Here is a 22,038-nt window from a genome sequence, read left to right on the forward strand (position 1 = left end):
TGCCTGGATTTCTGTGTATGGATTATCCACCTTGGAAAATGATGAGCCTGAAAATGGAAATAGCTGCTTGGATTTCAATCTGACAAGAGACAGTGAACTTCACAGGGCAGATGTGTATGGGGGCAGCATGAATAACTGGCTAGGTATAGTCTAGCTCAGGGGTGGGCAAACTTTTTGACTCGAGGGCCACAATGGGTTCTTAAACTGGACCGGAGGGCCGGGAACAAAAGCATGGATGGAGTGTTTGTGTGAATTAATATAAATTCAAAGTAAACATCATTACATAAAAGGGTATGGTCTTTTTTTTTTTAAGTTTTATTCATTTCAAACGGGCCGGATCCGGCCTGCGGGCCGTAGTTTGCCCACGGCTGGGCTAGCTTCTGGAGCATGGCTCCTGGTCTGAGCCATGTGACTATTCGGTACTCACCCTTTTTGCTTAGGCCAGTGGTTCTCAACCTTCCTAACGCCGCGACCCTTTAATACAATTCTTCATGTTGTGGTGACCCCCAATTTTATTGTTACAAATTGAACATAATTAAAGCATAGTGATTAATCACAAAAACAATATGTAATTATATGTGTGTTTTCCAATGGTCTTAGGCGACCCCTGTGAAAGGGTCGTTCGACCCCCAAAGGGGTCGCAACCCATAGGTTGAGAACTGCTGGCTTAGGCTTTCTATGTGTTGAAACCAGCCTGTGTCGCATGTGTTAAGAGTTTGTTGTACTTGCAATATGTGTTTGGGAAGAATTGAAAAGTTTTCCTTCTGACATCATTTACTTCTTGATTAATGAACACTAACAGTTCTGGAGCTGTTTAGTCAATTGGTTGCATTCATTATGTGCAAAATAAAGCGAAATGTAGCAAAAAATAAAATAAATAAGCATAGGACCTAGGCAAGTGTGTAGATTTGGATGACAAGGGGGCTGCCTTGAAATCTAGGACAAAGTTTCCCTCCACTGGGCACCTCTATGATTGGAGGCTTATCTCACCCAGGTGAGGTGTAATACACCTTCGGAAGGCCCTATGGTGGAGTGGGGTAGGGAGAAAAGGCTGTGGGAGAGACAGGACCCATAGCTATGCAGGTTTGCTCTCAGGCAGGTAGGTGTTCGTTAGGAGAGTACACTGAGCATCAGTCCCTTTAACGCTACTTGTGCTCTGTTCCCTTTGGAGAATCTCTGTGTATCTGTGATCACTTCCATTTGATTTAGGCCACACATCTGGATGACAAGTAAAATAGTCCACCATCCACCTGTATCCCATTTTCTAGATGTTTGGTTTCTTACGGACATAATCTGAATCTAACCTAGCCCTGTTTTTAAAAAATAGTCAATGTGAAATATTTCAGATATATACAACAAATCTTCAGCTATTGCCCATCTTCAATAATCAAGAACACAGGGATACTTTTTATGTGCACCCTCTACCCAGCCTTCCCACTGGGTAATGTTGAAGCAAATTCTAGACATCATATATCATTTCGCTTCTAAATAATTTTTATGTATTGCATAATTTTAAAAACATGTAACAATACTATTATCTCACCTAAAAATTTTTAATATCAAATATAACCAATCAGCAATCAAGTTTCCCCAATTGTGTCATAATTAAAAAAAAATAGTTGGCTTGAAATTGAATCCAAATATGATCTACATATTCCATTTGGTTATTATAGCTCTTTGTTATTTAATCTATATATTTCCCCTCTTTTTTTCCCCTGAAAATGTTTTTGTTGAAGAAATGGATTATTTTTCTGATTTCACTCACATCATGTTATTAAAATATACCTTGTTTCATGTATTTCCTGTAATCTGACATTCCAAAAACGTCATCAGACTCAGGTTGAATATTTTGGCAAAAATATGTAATGGGTGGTATTGTATATGTCCATCCAGCACATCATACCTGGTGGTTCCTCTTTTTGAGCTATGAATGAAAATTGCTGGTCACCACCTGAGTGCATTATTTAACCAGGGACTCGCAAACCAGTGATGTCCTAATTCTTATATTTCTTCCTTTTCCTAACTGGAATACATCTGTAGAGAGAAACTTTCCTTCACTGACTGTTTGGTGACACAGAAGTACAGTTTTTAAAGGAGAGTACTCAGCTCTTTAAAAAATGAATTAAAAATTAATGAATTTCCAATTGTTATTCTTTTAAAATCTCATTTTATTCCTCTCATAGATTCATCCTAAGATGAAGGATTGTTTCTCTTCAGGGAATCTGGAAATTAAATGATTTCTGGTCCTTAGTTTATTTTTATTTTATTTTTTTACTTTGCCATATTTTTTAAAATTAACTTTATTGAAGTGACATTGGTCAACATGAACATATAGGTTTCAGATGTGTGTTTCTATGTTACAAGATCTGTATATTGCACCATGTTCTTACTACTCAAAGTCAAATCTCCTGTCACCTTAGGATTTCCTCTATCCCACCCCTTCTCTCTGGCAACCACCACTCTGTTGTTTGTGTTCATAAGTTCAGGTTTATATCCCACATATGAGTGAAATCATATGGTTCTTAGCTTTTTCTGACTGGCTTATTTCACTTAACATAATGTTCTCAAGGTCCATCCATGTTGTTGCAAATTGTGCTATTTCATCCTTTCTTATGGCTGAGTAGTATTCTATTGTGTACATGTACCACATATTCTCTATCCAGTTCTCTATCACAGGACACTTTGGTTGTTTTCATTTCTTGGTCACTGTGAATAATGCTGCAATGAACACAGGGTTGCATATATCTTTGTGAATACATGATTTTGAGGTTTTCGGTTATATACCCAGGAGAGGGATTGCTGGGTTGTATGGTACCTCTATTCTCACTTTTTTGAGGAATTGCCAGACTGCTTTCCATAGTGGTTGTACCAGTCTATATTCCCACCAGCAGTGGATGAGGGTTCCCTTTTTTTCCCCACAACCTCTCCAACACTTGTTATTGCTTATCTTGTTGATAATGGCCACTCTAACAGGTGTGAGGTGGTATCTCATTGTACTTTTTATTTGCATTTCCCTAGTTGTCAGTGAAGTTGAACATCTTTTCATATATCTACTGGCTGTTTGTATGTCTTCTTTAGAAAGGTGTATTTTCAGGTTCTCTGCCCACTTTTCGATTGGGTTGTTTGTTTGGTGTTGAGTTTTATGAGCTCTTTATATAGTTTGGAAATTAAACCTTTGTTGGAGATATTGTTTGCAAATATCATCTTCCAGCTTGTTGTCTGTCTATTTGTTTTGTTGTTAGTTTGTTGTGTTGTGTTTTTTTGAGATCATATAGTTTATTCTAATCTTGCAGATGAGGATACAGACAGAGATTATAGGAATTTTTCAAAGGCATAGAGTCAAGTAGTAGCAGAGCCAAGGTTAGAACTTGCATTTCCCTTTTGATTTATTCTTTAGTTTAAAGTATTACAAGTAGTATTACATATGTCTCCTTTCCCCCCCATTGACCTCTTCCTGGCCACCCACTCACCCCAGCACATGCTCTCACACCCCTAGTGTCTGTGTCCATTGGTTATGTTTATATGCATGCATACAAGTCCTTTGGTTGATCTCTAACCCCACACTTCTCCCCTCCCCTGCCTTCCCTCTGAAGTTAGTCAGTCGGTTCGATGCTTCTCTGTCTCTGGATCTATTTTTTTTAATTAAGTCTTTATTTTTCAGATTATTACAGTTGTTCCTCTTTTCCCCCCCATAGCTCCCCTTCACCCGGTTCCCACCCCACCCTCTGCCCTTACCCTCCCCCCACACTGTCCTCATCCATAGGTGTACGATTTTTGTCCAGTCTCTTCCCTCACCCCCCCACATCCCTTTCCCCCCAAGAATTGTCAGTGCACTCCCTTTCTATGCCCCTGATTCTATTATATTCACCAGTTCATTCTGTTCATCAGATTTTTTATTCACTTGATTTTTAGATTTACTTGTTGATAGATATATATTGGTTGTTCATAATTTTTATCTTTACCTTTTTCTTCTTTTTCCTCTTCTTAAAGAATACCCTTCAGCATTTCATATAATACTTGTTTGGTGGTGATGAACTCCTTTAGCTTTTCCTTATCTGTGAAGCTCTTTATCTGACCTTCAATTCTGAATGATAGCTTTGCTGGATAAAGTAATCTTGATTGTAGGTTCTTGCTATTCATCACTTTGAATATCTCTTGCCACTCCCTTCTGGCTTGCATAGTTTCTGTTGAGAAATCAGCTGACAATCATATGGATACTCCCTTGTAGGTAACTAACTGTTTTTTCTCTTGCTGCTTTTAAGATTCTCTCTTTGTCTTTTGCTCTTGGCATTTTAATTATTATGTGTCTTGGTGTGGTCCTCTTTGGATTCCTTTTGTTTGGGGTTCTCGGCACTTCCTGGACTTGTAAGTCTATTTCTTTCACCAGGTAGGGAAAGTTTTCTGTCATTATTTCTTCAAATAGGTTTTCAATATCTTGCTCTCGCTCTTCTTCTGGCACCCCCATAATTCAGATGCTGGTATGCTTGAAGTTGTCCCAGAGGCTGCTTACACTATCTTCATATTTTTGGATTCTTTTTTCTTTTCCAGTTGGGTGTTTTTTGCTTCTTCATATTTCAAATCTTTGACTTGATTCTTGCAATCCTCTAGTCTGCTGTTGGATCTCTGCATAATATTCTTTATTTCAGACAGTATATGCTTAATTTCTAGTTGGTCCTTTTTCATATCCTCGAGGGTCTCACTAAATTTATTGGCGGTTTCTAGAAAATTCTTGAAAAACCTTATAACCGTGGTTTTGAACTCTATATCCAGTAGTTCGCTTTCCTCCATTTCTGTCATTTGTGACCTGTTTCTTTGTCTCCTCATTTTGGCTGCTTCCCTGTGTTGATAGAGTGGCTTTCTGTGCTAGATGTCCTATAGGGCCCAGTGGCTCAGCCTCCCCAGTTACCTGAGGTGGACACTCTTGGTGCACCCCTTTGTGGGCTTTGTGCACAGTCTTGTTGTAGTTAAGCCTTGATTGTTGTAGGTATCACTGGGAGGAATTGACCTCCAGGCCAATTGGCTGTGAGAATCAGCTGTGTCTACAGTGGGAGAACTTCTGTGCTAGAGACACCCTTATAAGGCAAGACTTGCTTCAGTGGGACTTTGGTGCTCACTGAGTCTGCCCCCTGAATGTGTCCCTATAGATCTGAGGAGTTATAATCTGGATGATCCCACTCTGCCCACTGGGTACACTGGCTCTTGGATCTCTAAGGAGGTGCTAATTTAGCCTCTGCCTGAGGTTACCCAGCAGGAGCTACGAAGAGATCTGCAGATTCCTCTTCTTTGTTTGGGGTTTGGAGGTGCCTAGATGAGGCCCAGCTGTGAAGCAGTGCAAGCTGCTGTTGGGCCTTCGACCTTCTTTTGGATGTTCTGGGTCTCTTTGACCCAGCTGCAGTTTGTTAGGTAATTTTAGATTGCCAAGGGCCAGGCCATTCATATGCAAAGGCCTCTGCGCACAGCTTGGGTGGTGCAGGGTCTCAGGGAATCAACAGGGCGGAGCAAACAGCTATGGCTGATCCTCAGCCCTGCCCTAAGAGGCCCCAGGTTTCAGTATCCTGTGGTAATCAGTAATCACTGCAAGCACCTCTGAGAGAAAGCTGTCCTCGAGTTCTGCCCGATGCCAGACAGTTCAGTTTCTCCCCGTATGAGTCTGGGTCCCCAGAGACTCACCTGGAACTGGAGTTCAGAGCAGTCGGGAGCTTGTGTCTCCCTCCTGATTGAAAAAGACAACCGCGTCCTCAGTTGCCAGGCCTTTCTGCGTGAGCTTCCGTACCTCTGCACTTTACTTCCGCACCTCCTCTGAGTATCAGTGTGCTTTTCTCTTTCCTTCTAGTTGTAGAATTTTTACTCAGCCAGCCTTCCTGTGGTTCTGGATGATGTCCATTTTGTCTTTTAGTTGTAGTTTTGAAGTGGTTGTGGGAAGCAGCAATTTCCGGTGTTTACCTATGCCGCCATCTTGGTTTCTCTCCTCTCTGGATCTGTTTTTGTTCATCAGTTTATGTTGCTCATTATATTCCACAAATGAGTGAGATCATGTGATATTTATCTTTCTCTGACTGGCTTATGACACTTAGCATAATGTTCTCCATGTCCATCCATGCAGTTGTGCATGGTAAGAGTTCTTTCTTTTTTGCAGCAGCGTATTTTTTCATTGTATAGATGTACGGCAGTTTTTTAATCCATTTATCTGCTGATGGGCACATAGGTTGTTTCCAAATCTTAGCTATTAGAAATTGTGCTGCTTTGAATATACAGGTACATATGGCCTTTCTGATTTCTTGGGATATATTTCTAGAAGTGGGATTACTGGGTCAAATGGGAGTTGCATTTTGAATTTTTTGAGGAAGCTCCATACTGTTTTCCACAGCAGCTGCACCAGTCTGCATTCCCACCAACAGTGCACAAGGGCTCCTTTTTCTCCACATCCTCGCTAGTACTTGTCATTTGTCTATTTGTTGATAATAACCATTCTGACAGATGTGAGATGGTATCTCATTGTTTTGATTTGCATCTCTTAGATGATTAGTGACTTTGACCATGTTTTCATATGTCCTTTGGCCTTCTATATGTCCACTTTTGAAAAGTGTCTATTTAGGTCTTTTGCCCATTTTTGAATGGATTGTTTATCTTCCTTTTGTTAAGATGTATGAGTTCCCTATAAACTTTAGAGATTAGGCTCTTATCGTATATAACATTGGCAAATATGTTCTCCCATGCAGTGGGCTTTCTTGTTGCTTTGTTGATGGTTTCTTTTGCTGTGAAGAATCTTTTAATTTTGATGTAGACCCATTTGTTTATTTTCTCTTTAGTTTCCATTTCCCTAGGAGCTGTATCTGTAAAGATATTACTATAACATATGTCTGATATTTTGCTACCTAGGGATTCTTCTAAGATTTTTATGGTTTCCCATCTTACTTTTAAGTCTTTTATCCATTTTGAGTTTATTTTTGTGTATGATGTAAGTTGGTGGTCTAGTTTCATATTTTTGCCTGTATCTGTCCAATTTTCCTAACACCATTTATTGAAGAGACTGTCTTAACTCCATTGTATGTTCTTGCCTCCTTTGTCAAATATTAATTGAGCATAATGGCTTGGGTCAATTTTTGGGTTCTCTGTTCTGTTCCATTGGTCTATATGTCTGTTCTTGTGCCAGGACCAGGCAGTTTTGAGAACAGTGGCTTTGTAATATAGCTTGATATCTGGTATTGTGATTCCTCTAACTTTGTTGTTCTTTCTCAAGATTGCTGAGGTTATTCGGGGTCTTGTCTTTTTTTGTTCCATATAACTTTTTGGAGAGTTTATTCTAGCTCTGTGAAATATGCCATTGGTATTTTAAGGGGGATTGCATTACATTTATAGATTGCTTTGGGTACTATGGACATCTTAATGATGTTGATTCTACAAATCCATGAACATGGTATGTTCTTCCATTTGTTTATGTGTTCTTTATCTCTTTTTTCAATGTCCTGTAGTTTTCTGAGTACAGGTCTTTTACCTCCTTAGTTAAGTTTATTCCTAGGTATCTTAATTTTTTTTGGTGCAATAGTAAATTGGATTTTTGTTTGTTTGTTTCTTTTTCTGTGAGATCATTATTGGTGTATAAAAAAGCCATACATTTCTGGGTGTTAATTTTATATCCTGCTACATTGCCAAATTCATTTATTAAATCTAGTAGTTTTTGATGGAGTCTTTAGGGTTTCCTATGTACAATATCATGTCATCTGTGAATAATGATAGTTTTACACCTTCTCTTCTAATTTGGATGCCTTTTATTTTTTCTTCTTATCTAATCACTATGGCTAGCACTTTCAGACTATGTTGAACAGGAGTGGTGACAGTGGGCCTCCCTATCTTGTTTCTTTTCTTAGGGGAAATGGTTTTAGGTTTTGTTCATTGAGTATGAGGTTGTCTGTAGGTTTTCCATATAAGGTTTTTATTATGATGAGGTATGATCCCTCTATTCCCACTTTTCTCAGAGTTTTTTTTTTTTATCAAGAAAGGGTGTTGGATTTTGTCAAATGCTTTTTCTGCATCAATTGATATAATTATGTGATTTTTATCTCTCCATTTGTTTATGTGATGTATCATGTTTATTATTTGTGGACATTGTACCATCCTGGCATCCCCAGAATAAATCCCACTTGGTCATGGTGTATGATCTTTCTAATGAAATGCTGGATCTGATTCGCTATAATTTTTTTGAGGATTTTAGCATCTATATTCATCAGAGATATTGGCCTGTAATTCTCTTTCTTTGTAGTGTCTTTATCTGGTTTTGGGATTAGGGTAATGCTGTCTTCAAAAAAAGAGTGTGGAAGTATTGCTTCCTCTTTAAATGTTTGGAATAGTCTGAGGAGGATAGGTTTTAGTTCTTCTTTGAATGGTTGGTAAAACTTCCCTGTGAAGCCTTCTGGCCCCGGGCTTTTGTTTGCTGGAAGGTTTTTGATTACTGCTTCACTTTTCTCCATAGTTATCATCCTATTCAGAATTTTTGATTCTTCCTGATTGAGTTTTGAAAGGTTGTATTTTTCTAGGAATATGTTCATTTTTTCTAGGTTGACCACTTTGTTGAAATAGAGTTGTTCATAGTATTTTTTACAATCCTTTGTATTTCTGTAGGGTCTGTTGTTATTTTATCTCTTTCATTTCTGATTTAGTTTACTTGGGTCCTCTCTCTTTGACACTCGGTGAGCCTGGCTAGAGGTTCATCAATCTTGTTTTTCTTTTCAAAGAACCAACTCTTGGTTTTATTGATCTTTTGTTTTAATTTCTTGGTCTCTATGTCATGTTTTTGCACTCTGATCTTTATTATTTCCTTCCTTCTGCTCTCTCTGGGCTTTTCTTGTTGCCCTCTTTCTAATTCTTTTAAGTGTTAGAGTTAGATAATTTATTACCAGTTTTTCTTATTTTTTGAGGTAGGTCTAATGCTATGAACTTTTCTCTCAGGACTGCACTCACTGTGTCCATTACATTTTGGATTGTTGTGTTTTCATTATCATTTATTTCCAGGATGTTTTTTATTTCTTCTTTAATCTCTTGGGTAACCCAATCATCTATATATATAAAAGCTCAGTGACTGGAACAGCAGAATAACCAGAACAACTGGAAGGACTGGTGGCTATGACACACACTGTGGCAGCCAACCAGCCTGACCCGGGCCCTGATTGCCTCCCCGCCCCACTGGCTGGTCCCGCCCCTGATTGGTCCCCCCAGCCCTGGTTGGGGGCGGAGCTGGCTGACCAACCTCCTGTAGCCCTTCCCCCCAGCCAGCCCTGCCCCCAATCGCACCCCCCCAACCCCGATTGGGGGCGGAGCTGGCTGGCCAACTGCCTGTAGCCCCTCCCCCTTGCCAGCCTGGGCGGGTTGACTGGACCCCACCCCGCCGTGAATTTGTGCACCAGGCCACTAGTTGTTTAATAAGATGTTATTTTGCCTCCAAGTGTTTGAATTTTTTTATTGTTTTTATTGTCATTTATTTCTAATATTATACCATTGTGATCTGAGAACATGCTTGATATAATTTCTATCTTCTTGAATTTGAAGAGACTTTGCCTATGTCCCAATATGTGGTCTATCTTTGAAAATGTCACATGTCACATGAGAAGAATGTATATTCTGTAGCTTTAGGGTGAAATATTCTGAAGATGTCGATTAAGTCCATCTGATCTGAGGGAGTCGTTTAGGATTGAAGTTTTTTGCTGAGTTTTTTGTCTGGAGGATTTATCTAGTGATGTCAATGGGGTATTAAAGTCCCCTACTATGATTGTATTCCTGTTGATCCTTCCCTTGATATCTTTCAGAAGTTTTTTTATGTATTTGGGTGCTCCTGCATTGGGTGCATATATGTTTACCAGAGTTATATACTCTTGTATTGATCCCTTTAGTATTATGAAGTGGCCTTCCTTATCTCCTTTTATGGCCTTCACTTTGAGGTCAATTTTGTCAGATATAAGTATTGCTACCTTAGCTTTTTTTAAATTTCATTTTCATTTGCCTGAAAAATATTTTTCCATCCCTTCAATTTCAATATGTGTGAGTCCCCTGTTCTGAGGTGGGTCTCTTGTAGAGAGTATATGTATGGGTCATGTTTTCTTATCCATTCAGCCACTCTATGTCTTTAGATTGGAACATTTAGTCCATTTACGTTAAAGGTTATTATTGATAGGTACTTGTTTGTAGCAATTTTTATTCTTTATACTCATGTTCCTTCTTCCCTTTCAGTTTCTTCTTTTTACAAAAGTCCCTTTAGCATTTCTTGCATTGCTGGCTTGGTAGTGATAAACTCCCTGAGCCTTCTTTTGTCTGTGAAGCTCCTGATTTCCCCTTCAATTTTGAATGATAGCCTTGCTGGATAGAATATTCTTGGATACAGTCCCTTGCTTTGCATCACTTTGTATACTTCATTCCATTCCCTTCTGGCCTGATGTATGTCTGTTGAGAAATAATTTGATAATCTAATGGTAGATCCCTTGTAGGTAACTCTTTGTCTCTCTCTTGCAGCCTTTAAGATTCTCTCTGTCATTAACATTTGCCATTGTAATTACTATGTGTCTTGGTGTCGGTGTTTTGGGGGTTCATCTTGTTTGGGACTGTGTGCTTGTGTGACTTTTTTCTTCCTCATATCAGGGAAGTTTTCTGTCATTATTTCTTCAAATAGGTTTTCTAATCTTTGCTTCTCTTCTTGTTTTTCTGGCACCCCTATTATATGTATGTTACTTTGTTTCATGTTGTCCCAAAGCTCCCTTAGGCTCTCCTCCTGCTTTCTATTTTTTCTCTCCAATAGCTGTTCAGATTGGGTGTGTTTCTTTACCCTGTCTTCTAATTCACTAATTCAGTCCTCTGTTTTTTCTAGTCTACTGGTAAACCTTCTATTGTGTTTTTATTATAGCTATATAATTTTTTATTACCTCTTGATTCTTACAGAAGTTGTTGATTTTCTCATCCATCCAGTTTATGAACTGTATGACCCTTACTCTGAATACTTTTTCTGACATATTGCATGACTTACTTTCATTTTCTGGCAATCCCCCCTTTTATTTTCTTGTGGGTTGTTTCTTTTTCTCCCTATTTTTGCTCTCACTGAAGGGTCCAAGTGCTGAGTCACACGGGGCCTGTGGCTGAAGTGGAGGGCTAGGCAGAAGGGTCATGCACCACAAGAGTCACTGGAGGGCCCAGGCACCAGGATGCACAGGGCCTGTGACCATAGCAGCGGGTTGACGTGAGGGTTGCGCACCTCGAGAGTCACCAGGGTCCAGGATCTGGGACATGGGGGCAGGGGGAGTGGGGAAAGGGGCCCTGGATGAAGCATCTGGTTGGCATGAGGGTAGCACACCCTGAGAATCAATGGAGAACCCAGTCATCGGGACATGAAGCACCTGTGGCTGTAGCGGCAGGAGGGTTGTGTACCCCAAGATTCACCAGAGTGCCCATGTGCTGGGGCATGCAGGGTATGTGGCCGCAGCAGTGGGTTGGCAGTTGGGTTGTGCACCCTGAGAGTCATCTGAGTGCTTGGGCACTGGGACACACAGGGCTTGTGGTGGTGGCAGCGGGCTGTTGGGAGGATTGTGCACTCTGAGACTCAGAGAAGCCTGCACCCAGGGAGGCTGGTGTCCCAGTGTCCATGGGTCTGCAGCTGAGGTAGCAGGTCTTTGGCCAGAGTGGTCCCAGGTGGTATCTAAGGCCAGTCTGGGTGTTGGTGAGGCTGGACTCCTAGTCACAGAAGCTCTCCCCTTCAAGATGGCATAGTTTCTATTGTTTGTTTTTAATCTCTTTTAAGAATGCTTTGTAATTTTCAGTATATAGGTCTTTCATGTTCTTTGTTAAGTTTATTCCTAGGCATTTTATTCTTTTGGTTGCAATTGCAGAAGGAATTGTTTTTTTCATTTCTCTTTCTGAAGTTTTATTGTTAATATACAAGAAGGCAATGGATTATTGCACATAGATTTTGTATCTTGCAACTTGACTGTATTTATTTATTCTTTCCAATAGTTTTTGTGGAATCTTTAGGGCTTTCTATATACAGAATCATGTCACCTGCAAAAAGTAATAGTTTTTGCTTCTTCCTTTTTTTATGTGAGTGCATTTTAGTTATTTCTCTTACCTTATTGCTCTGGGTAGGATTTCCAGCACTGTGTTGAATATGAGTGGTGAGAGTGGACATCTTGTTTTGTTCCTGATCTTAGAGAAAAACCTTTCATTTTTTTTTTGCCAATAACTAAGGATTTATTATCAATGGCCTTTATTATGTTGAGGTACTTTCCTTCAATTCATATTTTATTGAGTGTTTTAATCATAAATGGATGTTGTATCATATCAATGCTTTTTCTGTATCTATTGTTAAGATCATATGATTTTTATACTTTTGTTAATGTGGTGTATTACACTGATTGATTTGTGCATGTTGAATCATCCTTGTTCCCCTGGAACGAACCCCATTTGATTGCAATGTGTTATTTTTTTTTTATGTTCTGTTGTACTCAATTTGCTAGTATTTTGTTTAGGAATTTTGCATCTGTATTTATCAGAGCTATTGGTCTGTAGTTTCTTTCTTTGTGTTATCTTTGCCAGGTTTTGGTTTCAGGGTTATGTTGACCTCATAGAATCTGTTAAGAAGTATTGCCTCTTCTTCGATTTCATGGATGAATTTGAAAAGGATAGGTTTTAAATATTTTTGAACGTTTGGTAGAATTCACCGGTGAAGCCACCTGGTCCAGGACTTTTGTTTTTTGAGAAGTTTTTGATGGTTGTTTCCATTTCCTCACTACTGATAGGTCTATTTAGAGTTTCCAATTCTTCATCATTTAGACTGGGAAGGTTATATAATTCTAGGACCTTATCCATTTCTTCTAGGTTATGATCCTTTGTTTATCTGTAATATCTGTGGTGACTTATCCTCTCTCATTTCTGTTTTTGTTTATATGGGTCTTTCTCCTTTTTTTTCTGTAGTGAGTCTAGCCAGGGGTTTGTAAATTTTATTAATCTTTTCAAAGAACCAGCTCTTTGTTTTATTAAATATTTTTGTATAGTCTTCTTGTTCTCTATTTCACTCAGTTCTCCTCTAATTTTTATTATTTCCACTATTGGCCTGGTGCATGAAATTCATGCATGGGGGCAGTATCCCTCAGCCCAGCTTGTACCCTCTCCAATCTGGGACCCCTCGGAGGATGTCCGGCTGCTGGCAGTCAGACATCCCTCTCGCAATCCGGGACCGCTGGCTCCTAACTGCTCACCTGCCTGCCTGCCCAATCGCCCCTAACCACTCTGCCTGTCGGCCTTCTGTCCTGCCTCCCCGCCCCCGCCCCCCCCCCCCCGCCCCGGCCGGCCTGATCACTCCCAACTGTCCTCCCCTGCCAGCCTCATGGACCCCAACTGCCCTCCCCAGCCAGCCTGATGGCCCCCAACTGCCCTCCCCAGCCAGCCTGATGGCCCCCAACTGCCCTTTCCAGCCCGCCTCATGGCCCCCAACTGCCCTCCTCTGCTGGCCTCATGGCCTCCAACTGCCCTCCTGGCCGGTCTCCCAGAAGGTCTCCTGGTCTAATTAGCATATTACCCTTTTATTAGTATAGATTCTTCTGCTGTTTTTGGGTTTCTTTTGTTGTTCTTTCTCTAGTTCTTTAAGATGTGATGTTAGTTTGTTTACTTGGGGGTCTCTTGTTTCTTGAGGTAGGCCTGTAATGATATAAACTTCCCTCTTATTACTGCTTTCGTTGCATCACAAATGCTTTGATATATTATATTGTCATTCTCATTTGTCTCTACATCTTTTTATCTTATCTTTTATTTCTTATTCAACTCAGTCATTTTTTAGTAGTATTTTGTTTAATCTCCATGTACTTGTACCTCCTTTATGCAGTTGATTTCTAATTTCAAGGCATTGTTGTCAGAGAATATGCTTGGTATAATTTCAATCTTCTTACATATTTTGATGCTAGTTTTATGATTCAACTTATGATCTATCCTTGAGAATGCTCCATGTGCACTGGAGAAGAATGTATAATCTGATGTTCTTGGAGAAAAGGTTCTATAAATGTCAATTATGTTCATTTGGTCTAGTGTTTCATTTAAGGCTGATATTTCTTTATTGATTTTATGTTTGGTTGATCTGTCTAGAGCTGTCAATGGAGTACTAAGGTCCCCAACTATGGTTGTGTTTTGATCTGTTTCTCCCTTTAATTCTGTGAGTATCTGTTTTATATATTTCAGTGCTCCTTGGTTGGGTGCATATATATTAACTAGTGTTATGTTTTCTTGATAAGTATCCCCTTTATCATTATAAAGTGTCCATATTTGTCTCTTGTTATCTTGAAATCTATTTTGTTAGATATAAGTATGGCGACACCTGCTTTTCTGTGGATGCTATTTGCTTGGAGAATCATTTTCCACCCTTTTACTTTAAATCTCCTTTGTGTTTGAAGTTTAGATATTTCTCTTATAGGCAGAATATGGTTGGGTTTTGTTTTTTGATCCACTCTGCTACTCTATGTCTCTTTATTGGTGAATTCAGACTATTTACATTTAGGGTAATTATTGATGTATGAGGATTTTCTATAGCTATTTTGTCTTTGGTTTTCTGTTAGCTCTGTGCCTCCATTGGTTCTTTTCCTTTGTGTTTCTGTCTGTTGTTTTTGTTTGGTGGTGGTTCATACTTATTTCCTCTTTTTTTAAGCTAGGTGTCATGGTTTGGGGATTTTTTGTATGGTAACCATTAGGTTTATAAAAAATAAACTTGCATATATACCATAGCTTTTTTTTTATCTATGAGTGCATCTGATCTTTATCTCCATTTGCCAGTTCAGATCTTTACCTCCTCCTTTTTTATGTTTTTGTTGTCACAAATTACCCCTGCTTATGCTGTAAGTTTTTTGGTGCTCTTACTTGTAGTGTTGTGACCTTATGTTCTTTGTTTCAGGAGGATAACTTCCTTGAGTATTTCTTACAATGGAGGTTTTCTGGTTATTAAATCCCTCAGCTGCTGTATGCCTGGGAACATCTTTATTTCTCCTTCATATTTAAAGGATAATTTTACTGGATATATTATTCATGACAAGTGATTTCTCTCTTTCAAATGTTTGAATATTTGGTTCCACGCTATTCTGGCTTGTGCAGTTTCTGCTGAGACATCAGATAAAATTCTGATGGGTTTTCCTTCTTTTCCTGGCTGCTTTGAGAATTTTTTTCTTTATCATTAATTTTTGACAGCTTTAATACAAAGTGTCTTGAAGAGGGCCTTTTTGGGTTGAATTTCAATCTTCTTATTTCAACCCAAAAAGGCCCTGTTCTGTTTGCTTCTTAGATTCAAGTACCTAATTCTTTCCATAGGTTTGGAAAGTTCTCATTCACTATTTGTTTGAATAGAATCTTTGTTCCATGCTCTCTCTCCTCCTCCTCCTCTGCAATGGCTATAATTCTAGTATTGATTTTTTTTTTTGGATGGAATCAGATAGTTCTCATTGCTAGATTACTACCCTCAATATCACTAATTCTTTCCTCCATCTGGTTAGCTCTGTTTTCTATGCTCAGTAGTTTACTCTTAATCTCCTTAATTGAATGCTTCATTTCCAGGATTTCTGATTGGTTCTTTTTTTTTTAATGTTTTTATTGATTTCAGAGAGGAAGGGAGAGGGATAGAGAGATAGAAACATCAATGATGAGAGAGAATCATTGACTGGCTGCCTCCTGCACGCCCCCTACTGGGAGGGAGGGGGTCGAGCCCACAATCCAGGCATGTGTCCTTGGCTGGAATCGAACCTGTGACCCTTTAGTCCATAGGCCGACGCTCTATCCACTGAGCCAAACCAGCTAGGACCTGATTGGTTCTTTTTTAAAGTTTTAATCTTTTTGGTAAAATTCTCATTTTGTTTATCGATTTGTTTTCTGAGTGCATTGAATTGCCTGTCTGTATTTTCTTGCATCTTGTTAAGTATTTTCAAAACTGCAATCTTGAAATCTCTGTCATTTATATCACATATTTCCATGTGTTCCAGCTTGCTTTCTGGAGATTGTTCATTTTCTTTCTGGTCATCGTAGTTACTGAGGTTATCCATGGTATTTGCTGTCCTCCTTTGCCTATGCATTTATCTCTGAAGAGTTCTTTCTACTATTTCTAGTAAATGGCACGAAATCGCAATATTTTTTTACCTCTCTGATCTCCCAATCTTGAACCTCTGTGGCTTCTGTCAGACAGTACAGCTGCACTGCTTGGGGGTGGGGTTTGCTTTGCCTCACTCTAATGGCAACCCCTGACCTCCATGGGATCCCACCCCAAGCTCTCCTCCTGGGATCAGTCACAGGGGGAAACAGCAGTTCTACTGTAATAGCTCTTGGTTTATAGATAATATGCTCCTGGATCCAACTACAAGGGCAACAGGAGGCGGGTTTGGGGAGTCCAAGCAGTGGCAGGGCTCTGTGGTTCCATTTCTTTGTCTGAAACACCACCTCTGGCCCAATAGTGGAGAGCTGCACAGCAAAACCCCATTCTCTGTCAAGCATCTGCTGATTCAGACATTGTTCATCCCTTCCATGCTGGGCTGCCCCTCTACAGCTCTCTGTTCCTTCTGGCCAAATGAAGCCCCTGCTACTGCCAGATTTCTGCCCTCTCCTGGCCAGCTGAGCCATTAGGCTTCAGGGCTGCATCTGTGGGCTTTCTGTGCTTTCCTCCCTTCTTGTCTTCCCATTTTTTTATTTCCAGTTGCCCATCTTTAGATGTTTCAATGCATGGGTCTCTCAATAGTGAGTCTGTGTTGAGAAGGGATTACTTTGTTGAATTATAGTTGTTTAACTTGTTGAAATTTCAGGAGGAGAGGGCAAGGGGCTTTCTCACACCACCATTTTTCTGGTGTCCAATAATTACTTTTTACTTTTTGGCACTGAGTCTTAAGCCAGCCAATCTTAAAAAAATATGTAACAACTAAAATTATTTGATGTGTGCTGTTGTGAGACTTTGTATTTAATCCCTTACTCTAATTTACACCATCTTTTCTTGTAGTCAAAAAAGCATCCGAAGATTAGGATATACATATTCACTTAGTGATTCTCTTCACAATCGGACACAATACAATGATGAGTACATTTGGAAGTTACGTTCTAAAGAAGATTTTATCAAAGCTAGGACTCCAAGAGAGATTGGGAGTCACAATTCTCACTCCAGTCAAGTAAGATAATACCTACATATCTATTTAATTTAATACTGTATCGATAATCCAATACCGAGAGTTTGAATATATCACAAAGATCCTTCATCATCTACAGTTATGGTTCTTCTTAGACTCTTTTGTCCACCTTTTCACATTTATTTCTAACTACTTCTTCCCTGGCCCCTCATTTTAAAATGAAAAAATTAAAATGAAATTTACATAGAGAAATTATAAGGGAAAGAAGGGGATGGAGAGGGAACTTGAAGATTAAAAGAGACTTGAAAGACAAATTTGGGACAGTGAGTATCCCTTTGAGGGATTTCAGTGTAAAGGCAAACTGAGAAATATTTTAGTAACTAGAGGAGAAATAGGATGAAGAGAGTTTTCTTTTTAAGATAGGAGAAATAAAGGCAGGCTCCGGTACTGATGGTAACCTCCCAGGAGAGAGGGAGGAATGGAAGTTGCAAGAGAGAGGTGAGAATTGTTGGTAATGTGCTGGAGTAGACTAAATGCAGGCTTTAGGGTACCAGGTGGGATCACCTGCTGGGTGACCCAGCAACTCATCTGCCAACACAGATGTGGTAGCTGACAGGTGATGTGGTGTGCTGTGTAAGTTCTCTTCATTGGCTTCAATTTTCTCATGGAAATAGGAAGCAAGAGAAAAGAGAGGGAAGATAGAAAGGTAGTGGAAGTTCTAAGTTTTATAATCATAAATCTCTTTGGAGACAAATAGGAGAGAAGACTTGGGGCTCCCAAGGCAAAACAGCAGCTGTCTTTCCTGTGGCCAGAGCTAAAATTCACGGGTCTTCTCTTCCTCTGGTCTTGCCTGAATATTTCTAGTTGGAGGCACAATTCTTTGGACTTTACAATGAAATATTTTTCATTAATGTAAAAGTTAAAGAAGTGATAAAGTACCGTGTAAACTGATAGCTTTGTAAACTGGTGTATCCTGTGGACAGGCACAGAATCTGCATGGTGCGCACAATGGGACATCTAGCTGAACCTGGGAAGGCTTAAAAGAATATGTACACACATGCATGCACACACGAACCATTAGGTGAAACCATGTGGATTTTCTTGAAAATTGTGTTTTTATTCATAGGACTTCTCTCACTGGACACTACCTCCACGTCACTCAATACCAGTGAAGAGCAACCTCCCTTGGAAAATCGCTGCTTCAATGGACGAGGTCAGGAAGGCTGTATCAAATCAGTTTACTTCCCATACTAGGAGAGACTTTGTGGACAAAATTGTGTTTTTATTGATAGGACTTCTTTCACTGGACACTACCTCCAGTTCACTCAACATCAGTGAAGAGGTACTTCCCTTGGAAAATCGCTGCTTCGATGGACAAGGTCAGGAACGCTGTATCTAATCAGTTTATTTCCCATACTAGGCGAGACTTTGTGGACAGAGCCGAAGGTAAGTGTGCCCATTTCTCTTCTTTACTGCTAATGCGCTAGGCACTGGAGTCCCAGTTCAAGGAACTCACAGGAGAGACATGGGAAAACTGCAGTTTACCAACAGATACAGTCAAGTATGAAATGCTGCATGTTGTGAGAAGTGCAGGATGCTGTAGGTGTGAACAATGGGACATCTAGCTGGACCTGGGAGAGAGTCCAGGAAAGTCTTCTTGGGATGAAGGACAAAGACAAGTGAGCCAGGTGAAGATGAAGGTGTTAAGTTAAACATCCTATTTCCAATTCTGAACTGCTTATTTACTATTCTTTAAAATTAGAACTTTCATTAAACCAGTTCATGCATATACTTAAAAATAATTCCCTACAAGCTCATAATGCATAGCAGCAGTTTCTTTACCCACCCGTCTATGCCCAGTCCTACTACACATTGATAATCATTTTCAGTCATTTCAACTGTTTTTTCTTATGTCCCCCTCTGCATTTTAAAATACTGTGCTCATTCTGCTATTTTTTTGTTCATAAATTTTAAACATTATAACTGACTTTCTTATATGGCAGTTGAGGATTTCTCTCTCCTATAACCCTTCCTCACTCTTCCTCCATCCATCCTCTCAAAATAATTATATTATAAAATTTTGGTTAATTAAAATGTTAGGTGTTATATTATGATTGTGATATGATATAATATGTAAATATTTACCACTGAGCCAGGTGTTATTTTATGATTATGTCTCTTTTCACTTTTTTTCTACCAGAATTAATAACCTTTTTTCATTTGTTTACTTTTCTATGCACCTGTCACTAATTTTTTTCAAATACTTTGTCACACACTTACCAAGATTTTCCCCAAATACAGTTTCAGACATTGTATCAGTTTGAGATTTTACTGGAGAACTGACACCTTCAATTTCCTCTAATCTAGAAGAGTTGTTCTGTAAATTTGCCACCCAACTGTGTCCTGGTACTTTTTCATCATTCGGGCATTTCTTTGGCCTCTTCCTGCCCTGTATCTCATTTCCTGAGTCCACATATTTCCCTTCCCTCATTTTGCTAAGACACATCTTCTAGTAGCTTCCTATTAAAGGGGGTGTAGAAGGAACTTTTTGAGTATGTTCTTACCAATATGAAAATGTCTTTTTTTCTTTCATTATATTTGTTGATAGTTTGTCTGGGTATAGAATTCTAAGATGAATATCATTTTCCCTCAAGTCCCTCAAATGACTTCTAGCACCCAGGACTGGTATGTAAAAGACTGATGTCATTTTGATTCCTGATTCTTTCATATTTTTTTTCCTGGAAGTTTTTAAGACCTTCTCTTTATTCTGGATACTGTAAAATTTCACATTTGCATGCATTACTGAGAATCTCATTTATTATGTTGGACAAACAGAGATTTTTTAAATCTGGAGACTTATGACCTTTGATTTTAGAAATTGTTCCCATATACTTTTTCCGTATTTTTCTCCCATTTCTTTTCTCTGTTCTCTTCTGGGACTCCTATGAGTTGGTTTTATCCTTCAATTTTCTTACATTTTCTCTCCTACTATCTTTCTCTTTGTATTTTTATCATGTTTAATGAAAATGTTTTTTACTTTTTAATCCAATTCTTTATGTCTTAAATTTCCAAGTTCTCTTCTTCTCCTCTCTGATTATTTTCTAAAAATAATATTCTGTTCTTGTTTTGTGATACAGCAATTCTCATAAATTTTAGGATATTTATGATATACTTTTTAGTGCTTTTATCTGTTCTTTGCTTAATCTCTATTTTTCTCTGTGTCTTAATGGTCTAGTGAAAATCTAGGGGCTTTTTGTTCACATTTACAAGGGAGTGAAGGCAGATTTACTATGAAACTAATAAAACTTAAGTCTCACTTTTCTGGACTTTTTTTTCTTAGAGTGTATTTACTTAAAATATTAAGCTACAGGGTTCACAAAATCTGATTGGAGGTACTCACATCTGATTGGAAACTACATACAGAGATGGGGCTTGTTGTCTGGTGCTTGACTTAGGTAAACATTGGTTGTTGTATTCTGAGAGCAGGACTGGGGAAGGGGCTGAGAGCTTCCTGCTTGCTGTGCATACTGTTCCTGAATCCTCCTTTTTCTCTGGTCTAGAATCTCACTACACCCTTCTGTTAACTGGTGTGCCAGAAACCAGAACTCCTTTGATTCAAGTTTGCACTAAATAAGTCTCTGGTTAGAAAGGGGATAAGATCAAAATATCTCCATATTGTAGATAAACATTAAGGGTCATGGAAAAACATCAGAAATGCCAATATTCTTAAAGAATGTCATTGAGCTTCCAATCAAAGTTGTCCTTTCAGTATGTGCAAATTACCATGTGTTCTTGTGAAAATAAATGCCAAAGACCTGTCAAGACACTCTTCTAAATCTCGTAATTCCATTTGCTTCTCTCTCTCTCTCTCTCTCTCTCTCTCCATAGCCACTGCCTTCGTTCATCTCTCCCTTGAAAGACCTCTAATCCCACTCCCTTTTCTGGTTTTGTCTCCTCTAGTTCATTGTCCATCCTTTAGCCATAGTGAGTATAAATTACATCACTTTCCAGTTTAACATCCTTCAATGACTCCCCATTGTCATCAGGGTCCTGTGCAATCTGGTTCTTGCCCACTGCTCCAGCATTTCCCCTCACCAGTCCCCACACTATGAGACTGATTGTTTTCCATCCTCCAGACTCACCAAGCCCCCTGCAGCCTCACACTTCACACACACTGCTGCTTCTCTGTGAACTGCCTCTCCCTTTCTTCTTTTAGCCCATGTCCATTCATCATTTAGGTCTAAATGCAAGCTGATTTTCTCCCAGTAGTCTTCTCTCATCCCCCAAGTTTGGATCAATGGCCTTTCCATATGTTTTTATAGTTCCTCTTCTGCAGCATTTATCACATAGATTGTAATTATCTATTTTTGAGGGGGGGGGTATCTGTTTCTCTAATGCAGTACTTTAAGTTTTGGAAGCTCAGGGATCATGTATTACCTGAGTGTACTCATAATTGAATTATGGTGAATGAGTGAGAAGCACTAAAAGGTACTTTTTCCTCAAAAAAATCAGGCTTGGAGAACTCTGCTTAGATGACTTATAATAGCAAATAAAAGCAACAGAATTGGTTCTCACTTGGCTGTAGATTATGTGCCAAGGGTCCTAGTGGTTTTGAATGGTCCTTGCTGTAAGTTCACTTTTGGATTGGACCTTTCAACAGATGCCACACCTAATCTTAAAGGAGCCAGTCTCTCCCTTTGGGCTCTAAGTGATGTAGTATTTGTCACCATTATCAAATGGAAAAGAACCCAGTGGGACCTGAGCTCCTGAGGAGAGGGGTGATGCTGGCCTTGGAGGGTGGTTAGCTTTGGGCCAGCTTGTCTTGTCTGTCCATGCTTCAGCACCACTATAGGGAATTCAGGTGTTGGTTGGGCCCCTTTGTATCAGGAACTTCTCTCCTTAATAATGCTGAAGAAAATCATTAACATGA

The 22,038-nt window shown here is 39.3% G+C and overlaps 1 protein-coding gene across 1 annotated transcript in view; it reads left to right on the forward strand.

Annotated features, from left to right (window-relative positions):
- The window catches only part of TEX26 (testis expressed 26), a 46,363-nt gene that overhangs the window by 13,050 nt on the left and 11,275 nt on the right, over positions 1–22,038 (forward strand). The window contains exons 3-4 of the mRNA XM_023751297.1: positions 16,985–17,150; positions 18,401–18,554. Of these exons, the coding sequence (XP_023607065.1) occupies positions 16,985–17,150; positions 18,401–18,554 (320 nt within the window). The remainder of the gene's footprint in view (positions 1–16,984; positions 17,151–18,400; positions 18,555–22,038) is intronic.

Source organism: Myotis lucifugus, unplaced genomic scaffold, assembly GCF_000147115.1.
Source record: "Myotis lucifugus unplaced genomic scaffold, Myoluc2.0 scaffold_19, whole genome shotgun sequence".
In the NCBI taxonomy this organism is placed as follows: domain Eukaryota; kingdom Metazoa; phylum Chordata; class Mammalia; order Chiroptera; family Vespertilionidae; genus Myotis; species Myotis lucifugus.